This window comes from Protomyctophum parallelum (genome assembly GCF_964188405.1).
Source record: "Protomyctophum parallelum genome assembly, chromosome: 12".
NCBI lineage: Eukaryota > Metazoa > Chordata > Actinopteri > Myctophiformes > Myctophidae > Protomyctophum > Protomyctophum parallelum.
In genome coordinates, this window is record NC_139712.1 from 19,777,905 (window position 1) to 19,788,514 (window position 10,610).

Consider the following 10,610-nt stretch of genomic DNA (forward strand, 5'->3'; position numbering starts at 1 on the left):
CAGCATTGTGCTCTCCGTGTGCTCACAGTGCCCGTCTGGCACCAAGCAGCTGGGCTCTGCAACTGTTGCTTATACCGGGCTTTTGTTTACTCTGACTCACAGCAATGTAATTATATAAACTTTATTAATTTATATAGCACCTTTTTAGACACAGTGTCACAGTGTTCTGGGCGGGAACCCCTTTTGGTGTCTTACCCCCTCAGGCCGGGAACCCATATTTGGGTTCTGTACAGTATGTACAGTATTCAAAAATTACAAAAAATTGATGCTGCTATATACATTTTTGAAGTTTTTCAGAAAACTTAGGTCAGGCTTTAGAAGGCGTTTTTAGAATCGGCCGTCGGCCTAAATGGGTTAACAATATAAAAACAACGGTGAATCATAATCAATTACAACAACAAGGCAGCATGCAATTACAGTGTCAGTGGAAATTAAATGAATGGATACATCGTTGTGGGTTTAAAAAGGCTTTTCCTATACAAGTGGGTCTTTTATTTGGTTTTAGAAATAGCTAAGGAGCTAGCAAAACCTAAGGTTAGGTTGACTGCATGGCAGGCATCAGTGTTCAAATGCCATAATGGTTAGTCCCCCTAATAGTTGGTTTTCTGTTGTAAAGCTCTCTCTCATTGTCTCTTTTCCTGCCAGATGTGATTTTAAACTGTTAAAATAACATGAGAAATATCCCCTAGGGACTACAGTACCAAGTCGGCCATAGCCGCCATACCACCCATGACCAAAATTAGCATTTTAAATCAAAATGTGAGACTCCAAAGGGGTCTAATAACAAAATGATAGGCAATATTAGGCCCATGGGTGAATATGACTAACCTGACGCTGCCAGATCCAAGAAGCTTGCTACACAAAATTGTTTCACAGCTTATTGGGATCTGGGATCTCGGAAGCAAATTCATCCTTTTTTTCAAGATACTTGGTAGATGATTGGATGGGACCGTCTGTCTATCACCGTGTGGGCGTGCAAACACAACCAATCATATTGACGTGTCTATATAGCTTCACATCCGGTTTCGCACATATCCCGCCCTTAGCTCACGCTGATTGGTTAGACCACGGAGCTGTTCGTGTTAGCTGAACTCCCTGAGAGATTCCAGATGGATGCTGTGTTGGGGAACATGGTTACCCAATACCGCCCCCATCTGGCAAAGTCAGGTTATAATATGACATGAGGCATTTTTAATAGCAACTTCAGTAATACGTTGATAATCCAGTCCTGCCCCACTTATTTGTCCCAGACACACAAAACTTCTGTCCCTCAAATAAACAGTTTGGATCTGCATGGTCACCAGGTCTTATTACTTAACTAAAGACCTGGAGGCGTGATCAATGCCATTTGGCTATTCTGAGTGGCCAAAGAGCATTGACCACGCCTCCAGGTCTTAAATTAAGTAATAAGACTGGTACTTAAGACACGCAAAATACAGCCTGGTGACTCTACTATTGGTCATACCAATATATATAACTGATAGGTGCCTATGTTACCTATTTAATCTCTCTCTCTCCCTCTCTCTCTCCCTCCCTCTCTCTCTCCCTCCCTCTCTCTTTCTCCCCCTCCCTCTCTCTTCCTCCTCCCTCTCTCTCCCACTCCCACCCTCTCTCTCTCTCCCTCCCCCTCCATCTCTCCGCCCCCCTCTCAGATCTTCCTCCACGGGAACAACCTGAACTCCCTCCATCAGCTGATCCAGCCGGAGTGCTTGCCGTCGGAGTTCGGAGGCACGTTGCCGCCGTACGACATGGGCATCTGGGCGCGCACGCTGCTGGGCCCCGAGTACAACGACGAGACGGAATACACCCTGACCTACCACGCCCTGCACGTACGAGAGCACATGAAGAGGTAATGTGTGTGCGCATGTGTGTGTGTGTGTGTGTGTGTGTGTGTGTGTCGTGGATGTAGACAGAGTCGAACCCAAGTGCAGAGTAACAACAAACACGAATAGAAGTTAAGTATTTAATAAAGAATAAGGCAGATCTTACACTGAGTAGTAGGCAGGAATCAGGTAATTGCAGAATGACAATGTAGTCAAAACAGGAATCCACAGACAAGCAACCATGACATCAAGCTATGAACTGACAATGAGAGTTTATCAGTCCAGTTTTATAGGAGCAGGTTGATTGGCAAAGTGTTCACAGGTGGGCTGACGAGGGAGTTGAAGACAGGTGTGTAAATGGGACTGTAGTGTGGTGGAAATGAATGTGGGAGTGGCCACGGTGGAGTCACAGACTGAGGGGAAGAGAGAATGTGACAGTGTGTGCGCATGCATGTGTGTGTGTGTGTGTGCTAAATGGAAAATGGTGCAAATAGCGCCATAGTTTATCCAAGGCACTTTACAGAGATTGTGCACTACATTTATACCTCTATTCACACACTGATGCCGGAGGAAACAATGCGAGGCACAAACCTGCACATCGGGAGGCGTTCAGGCAGTGTCTTGCTCAAGGACACTTCGACACTAACTCTGGGGGAGCCCTGGTTACGAACTGGGAACCTTGCGGTTGCCATCCGGTCACTCTACCCCTGAGCCACGGCCACCCCCTGCAGTGTGTGTGTGTGTGTGTGTGTGTGTGTGTGTGTGTGTGTGTGTGTGTGTGTGTGTGTGTGTGTGTGTGTGTGTGTGTGTGTGTGTGTGTGTGTGTGTGTGTGTGTGTGTGTGTGTGTGTGTGTGTGTTATGGGTTATGGGTTAATGTTAATACAATACAATACCACGCTACGAGCTTGCAGATCTATTTTTGAAAATGTGGCGCAAATCTTAGAATATATATTATTTCAGAGCGCACGTTTTAACTAAAATCTTTGGTTCTGGGGGGTCCCCTAAAACAACATATTTTCAGATGGGGGTCGGTGGCCAAATTCATATAATATTTGGGGTGCTGCTTGACATGAAAAACCTTGAAAACCACTGACATAGAAACATGGGTTTTTCAGAAAACTATCAGGATTTAGAAGCATTTGTAGAATCTAAATGGGTTAAACTATGTTCACAGGAATAGTTTTCGGTTAGTTAAGTATTAAATAAACCTGGTTAAGACATCTGGTTGTTCTCTATTGATTACTTATTGATTGGACTCACAGACCGGCTGATTATACGCACGCACGCACATTGCATGCTGCTAGATTGACAGGCTCATCATTGATTGGTCCTCAGGGGAAACTACTTTGTGATGGAGCTGGAACCGTGTGTGTGTGCGTATTGATATTCAATCAATACATCTTCATATAGATCCCGGGAATAGTACATTTGACGAAGTTAGAAGTAAAACTGTAAAATTGCTGTAACAATACTTGCTGCATGTATTAAAAGATCATTTAAACCACACCAGAGCACACATGGGACTATACTACTACTAACAGTAATATTATTATTATATATTATTATAATATTATTAAATGAAGGGACTATACTACTACTAACAGTAATATTATTATTATATATTATTATAATATTATTAAATGAAGGGACTATACTACTACTAACAGTAATATTATTATTATATATTATTATAATATTATTAAATGAAGGGACTATACTACTACTAACAGTAATATTATTATTATATATTATTATAATATTATTAAATGAAGGGACTATACTACTACTAACAGTAATATTATTGTGTGTTTCAGGTCTCAGTCTGCCGTGGAACCAGGAACCCTGAGACAGACGGACAGAGAGACCAGTACTGCTCCCCTACTGGCCCTGGACTGACACACACACACCCACACCCACCCACCCACACACGCGCACGCACGCACGCACGCACGCACGCACGCACGCACGCACGCACGCGCGCACACACACACACACACACACACACACACACACACACACACACACACACACACACACGCACACACACACACCATTCTCTTTCTTTACCTTGTCTTACACATGCACATGCGCACGCAACGTGCGCGCGCACACACACACAGACTACAAAGCTGGGATTTCAACCTGCGTCCTTTTAAGCTGAACTCTGGCCTGGTCAAACCAAACACAACCCTTAGCTAGCCAATCATAATCCATCACCTACCCTTTGCTAGCCAATCGTAATCCATCACGCACACAGTCAGCGACTCACACACACACACACACGCACGCACGCACGCACGCACGCACGCACACACACACACACACACACACACACACACACACACACACACACACACACACACACACACACACACACACACACACACACACACACAAGTTTTATTTCCTTTGCCAATAGATGAGAGGCATAGTTGCAGACTGTACCGGCCTGGGATTCGAACCCACGCACGTCAGAGACCAAGCGGCTATACCTATACCACCGCTCAGCCAAGAGAGCATCGCCGCTTTGCCACGTGGATACGTCACCCGTCGAAAGGAGCCACCACCGTCAGGGGCTGTCTATACCGTGTTTGGACGCAGAGCGCTCGTTTTGAAATGTGTGTGTTGACATGACGCGCTGCAGACGCACGCGCTCCTCGTGGAGGTCGGCACTTTTTCTGCGTCTTGAAATGAAGAAAGAAGAAATGCCTGGAAGCAGAAGATGGAGCCGTTCTTCTCTCCCGGCTCGCTTCAAGCGCCACATGTGAGCAAGGAGGGGGGGTTGGGGGGCAGTCCGCCCTTTAGTTTATATATATATATATATATATATATAACTATGGCGATGACTCTGCTAAAAGTCCTGCTCAAACCACAGAGGAGGAGTGGCCGTATACGTGTGGACCAAAAAGAAAAGCAAGCGAGCCGCCGGGGGTTGGGATCCTTTGTGTATACGCTAACGTTTCCGAACTTTAACGGTTCCCTTCAACCACTCCTAATAATGCTTTTTACAAAACCAATATCATTCTGGCCTTCATTATAACCTTTTACGAAGTTCTCTCGTGCATATACAAGTGTTGCGTACATATAATTGCAGGGACACACTACATATAGGTTACTTGAGAGGGGGGGTTCCAAATTGACTCTTGCAGGTCTGTAACTCCGAGAGTGTATACCAAATGGATGCAAATGGACCCTGTAAGTGTCCATTTGGTCTGTACCAGTGTTGTTTTTGGCAGCGAGTTTTGATTTTAGTTTTAGTCATAGTCTCTTGAATGGTTTTCATTTAGTTTTAGTCACACTTTAGTCACGTGGAATGTTTTAGTGTCTTGATGCCGTCGTAATGACTGATTTTACACTTGCTGAAAATAGCCGATCTACAAGCTCACAACGCGTCGTGTTGCGACGCGTTGTGAGCTTGTAGATCGGCTATTTTCAGCATGCAACCAAAATGACTTATTTTATCTATACTGGTTTATCACTGGTTTATGTCCCTTCCTAACATTTTAGTCTAGTTTTTATTTCTTGACGAAATTGTCAATATATTTAGTCTTAGTTTTAGTCATCGTAGCTTAGTTTCCATTTAGTTCTCGACAGTAAAAAAAGGTAGTCGTCGACGGACATCTTTCGTTTTAGATTTAGTCGACGAAAACAACACTGGTTTGTACGTTTGGTTTGTACACTCAGAGTTGAGTGTACAAACTGGTATTGTAACTGGTATTGTAACTGGTATTGTAACTGGTATTGTAAACTGGTATTGTATAATTGTATAGCAGACTTGAAGTCCACACATATACCAGCTGATAATACCCGATTCCGGGAAAGCGGTTCCTAAAACGTGACACGGAACCGATTCCAGCTGTATTGGATCCGGGTTCAGGTCTGGGGACTCCCAACCCTATAAGCCCCGCCCCCGGGCTGCAGCAGCAGCGTGTGGTCATATTCTTTGACAGTGTGTGCTGCTCCACAGAACTCCTCCTCGCGTCACTCTTATTATCATCCTAAATAACGTCAATGTGCCAATAATAGATTGTGTCATGTGTTGTTAATAAAACACATGTATGCTGTTTAATGACAACATAATGTGAACGACTATAGTGTGTGTGCGGTATAGTTTCACGCCTCTTGGAAGACAAACGGACACGCACGAACATCGAAATGTGTTACACGTGTGTTTTCTTGAAATGTCTTTTTTTGATAAGGATTCACCCACCTATGTGTATATGGAACTCCTCCGGTTCTGAGATATCGATGTTTAAAAGAATAATTTGGCCGATAAGCTCAGCTGATACGGATGTTTGTTGTTATATTTATTCCCACTTTTTTGTGCAACGAATACTGTTAATATAAATGGTAAATGGTTAGTGGCAGGGACGTGCGGAGAGTGTTAGAGAGAGGCATGGGGGGGCTGAAATCCCGTAAGAGGGCACTTTTGGACCGAAAACAGCAGATCTACAAGCTCACAACGCGTCGCACTGCAGCGCGCTGTGAGCTTGTAGATCTGCTATTCTCGGGGGTAAACACAACCCAGCACTCTTTAGCTATATAGTGGAGATGCGGTGTGTAACGACGTGGAGTTCAACGCAAAATGCTGCGTTCCAGTTCAGGAGACTTCGGAGAAAAAAAAGCAATTCTCCGAATGCTTGCCTGGCATGGCATGGAAAGGAGTGGCATTTTTGCATTTCTTTCACCAGAGTAAATGCTGCATTGGTGGTCTGGTGGAGAGGGGCAGTTGTTATACAGACGGGTAAAAGGGAATGGGGCTGAAGCCCCCTTTGATGTATATGTGTGCACGTCCCTGGGTAGTGGACAAAACTGCAGCACGGCTACTAGAGTCAAAGTATCTATATACTTCTGGTCAAATATTACTCGGCTATAAAAGCGAAAGGTGCTCTGTCACGCTTGTACTTGAGTTACAGTATACTTGATTTAAAGACAAAATACATTTTCTGGTAAATGTCAACGCAGTGCTGTGTTGACATGTAAACATTTTCCCCTCCGCCACCAAAAAAGGGTTTTCACAGAAAATGTCAAAAGAAATATGTTGTAGATATGCTATTTTCACAATTTGATATGTGGCTCTTCCTTTCCTTGGTTGCTACTGTACACACACACACACACACACACACACACACACACACGCGCATCCTTGTTTCCTTTATGTGGACTGTGGTCCCTTTGTGGGTTTTTTTAAGGTTGCATAAGGTTACTTATTTCCCTGACTCACCCCTGGAAGGCAGCAATCATACGCCGTTTGAAATCTAAAGGGTATACCTTTACCAAGTGATATGATATGTAACGAGTAATTTACAATCATGAGCTTTTTATTTATTTGTTTTTGTTTGTTTATTTATTATGTATTACTGTCTATATCATTTATTTATGTTTTTCGTGGGCGAGGGCACACCCTTTTAAGAGCTTACAATGTTTGTATCATTTTCACATATTGATTAGTATTTGAAGGCATTGTGTCACTTTGGCGCATTATAGTTTATTTCTTTTTTGATGCAAATTATTTATTACAAGCCGACATGAAATAACGGTTCCTCTGATACGTTTTTTTATATATATAATATTTGGTATTTCTAAATAAAAGCTCACTAAAGACACGAAAGTAGAAGAGCTGAAACAACCACGTCTGGAGTTTCACTTCAGTGACATCATTGACATGTTATGCATAAATGTTATAAAATGTCATTATGCATACATGTATGAAATCAAAATGTCTTGTTATGCAATGGGAATCATTTCTGCCAAAGTGACACATTGCTTTGAGAATGTATTACTTTTAATTGATTTAAAATTCTACCGAATGTATTTAAAACAGTATTTGTATTTGTATTTGTCGTTGCTGCCGGGTGGAAACCTTGAATGTCCATGCGCACACACACACACGCACGCACAGACACACACACACGCATCAACGCACGCACGCACGCACACACACACACACACAAAAATGGCGGAGATACAAGGTTTCTGCGCGACAACAATGATTTACTTAATGCCAAACAACACTTCCACTGCACTGCAGCTTTATGTCTATGAAAGTAATTTATTTGAAGATTGTACATTTATTTATTACATTTTTATTTATTTATTTATTTAGGTATTATTATTATTATTGCACTGTGTATATCTCGATAAACTTAGCAAGTCCTTTTTATTTTCTATTCAGTAACATGTCGTTACTGTTGTTTGCAGAAACCTTGCATCTCCATGTTTAAACCAGATTTTATTTTAAACCCCTCTTTTGTTTTGTAAATGAATGCCCTATAAATCAGTGGTTCCCAAAGTGGGGTCTGGGGACCCCAGGGGTCCTTGAGGGAGTTCCAGGGGGTCCCCAGCTAAATGATAGTTTGGAACCAAATGGACCCTTATGGGTCTGTAACTCTGAGAGTGTACAAATGGAACAAATGGTTCCATTTGTACACTCTCAGAGTTAAATTACCATTAATTTTACTATATAAATTGGGGGTCCCAGAGATAGAAATGCCATTAAATGGGGGTCTGTAGACTAATATGCATGTCAAACTGGGGGTCCTTGAAATTAAACGGGTTGAGAATCACTGCCGTAAAAATCCTCTCTTATGGGGGTCCCTGGAATATCTCTTCAAATGGGGGTCCGCGGGCTAATTAGTGTCAATTTGGGGGTCCTTGACATGAAAAAGTTTGGGAACCACTGCCCTAAATTGTCATACAGTGTCAGCCAAAAAGTAGCAAAAATAGCAGATCTACAATCTCACAAGGAGTTGCATCGCAACGTGCTGTGAGCTTATAGATTGTAGCTATTTTTGATTATTCTTTTTTTTTTTAAGTGAAAGTGGTTAAGTGTGTGTGGGTTTTATAAATATTGAGCCAATGAAAAGTATTAACATTTACCGCCAACAACTCCATCTGGTGGTGGCTCAGGGCGCCATCCAGTCTGTGAATAGGCAAAGCATCTTATTCTGAAACGCCGTTTCACTCAGCCGAGAATCAGGAAGTGAGTTATCGTTATGTAACAGGTGCCGCGATTGTTATTTAATTCACCCAAAACATACATTTTGTAACCGAGGATCACAACGTTTAGAGAAATGAGGCGCACATTTGCTTTGAGCCAAAAAGAAGAATCCGAGATATCACCATAATAAACTGCGTTTTTATTACTAGACAGCATAAGCCAGCAGAATTTTATTTTATTTTTTTCTTGTTTCTTGTCGCAGCAGAACTGGAGTCTTATGAGCGCGTACAGGACGCAGATGTGAACCGTAATCAATATAAATATTATAATAAAAAAGGAGTGAAAAGGCGTGGAGAAACACATGAAAATAGGCATAAAAATGCGCTATCGGCGCCCAATGACTTAACAGGAGCTTGTGACTAAATATTAACTACATTGGAACACAGCTTTTCTTTTTTTTTTCTTTTTTACGTTTCCCTGAAAAGGTATAACCGTTTTGGACATACAAGGTTTCAGTCTGACAGACAACGATGATTTGACTATGTATTTACTTATCACTGGCAGTCAGATACATTTCACCTGCGTGTGGAAACTATAGCGACCAGAACGTATTAAAACGTATTTTTTGTTTTTTTAAATTATGAGGTCAATGAATGTTTTAAAACTATAGTCACCACTTAATCTCCCACTACTTTGATTGTTTAATAATAACCGAAACGAGCAGTTATTTTGATCATTCTGGGATGAAAGTCCTGGCTGAGGTTGTCATGAACTGCAGTCTGACATCATGGTCTCATGTATCTGACCTCCTCTCTATACTGTAAAAACACTCTTTACTGTCAATGAATGTACAGATTAAATCTACATTTACACCTGTATACTGTATGTTTATCAGCTCTTTGTTCATATAGTGGCGGTGGCTCAGGGGTAGAGTGGCCGGGTGCATGCAACCGCAAGGTTGCCAGTTCGAACCCGCGGGCTCCCCCAGAGTTAGTGTCCTTGGTCAAGAGTCTGAACCCTAATTGCTCCTGATGTGCTGGTACAGTAGGTGCCTTGCATGGTTTCCGTCGCCATCTGTGTATATATAAGAATGTGTGTTTAATTTCTTTGCTAAATAGTTACCGTATCGATTTTAAAATCATTGAATCGTACCGTATCGTGTCGCCATAATGAACCAATATCGTCAATGTATCGTATCGTCAACCACGTATCGTGATACGTATCGTATCGCTGTTAAATTTATCGTTACTCCCCTATAGTAATCGGGCAAGGTTCAAGGCTTATTGGACCCGTCCTCGATGTCTTCACATATTGTACAGTTAATATCAAACACATTATTCAGGCACATTTCAGCCACCTCTTTTGACCATTAGGACCACTCTACGCAACGTCATCAAACAGCGACGCACACCTATGGTAACATTATTCTACAAGCCACAGGTTTCTGCATTACACTTTTTCCCCCCTTTCTTATTTTCCCCTTTTTTCGTGGTGCTAGAGCCAGACAGGCTTCTAGCAATAACGAAAATACGCTTAAAACTTAAAATTCCACTTTTGTGAACCACTTGAACTCCCAATATCCCTATTCTGCGGAGAACGTTTGCCAAAAAATAGACGGCCTACAAGCTTCAACTGGAAGATCTGCTATTTTTAGCGAATCGATTTGTGTAGACAAGATAAGAAAGAGCATACTAAATGTGCACTTTACAGGTCAGTTTGATCAAGTATAAGGATAAGTGGTACTGAATTTGCAGATCAACAAAAGGTCATTCATCCTTGGATATGACGGAGGACAATTTCACAAGAAATTCTAATCTCTGCGATACGATTGAGTGTTCTTTTTTAT

At 42.1% G+C, this 10,610-nt stretch overlaps 1 protein-coding gene across 1 annotated transcript in view; it reads left to right on the top strand.

Annotated features, from left to right (window-relative positions):
- Positions 1-3,720, top strand: part of clvs2 (clavesin 2) — a gene marked incomplete at both ends in the record, with an annotated part of 13,766 nt that extends 10,046 nt beyond the window's left edge. The window contains 2 exons of the mRNA XM_083777884.1: positions 1,653-1,849; positions 3,639-3,720. Coding sequence (XP_083634010.1) covers positions 1,653-1,849; positions 3,639-3,720 — 279 coding nt within the window. The remainder of the gene's footprint in view (positions 1-1,652; positions 1,850-3,638) is intronic.
- Between the last annotated feature and the right edge of the window lie 6,890 nt (positions 3,721-10,610).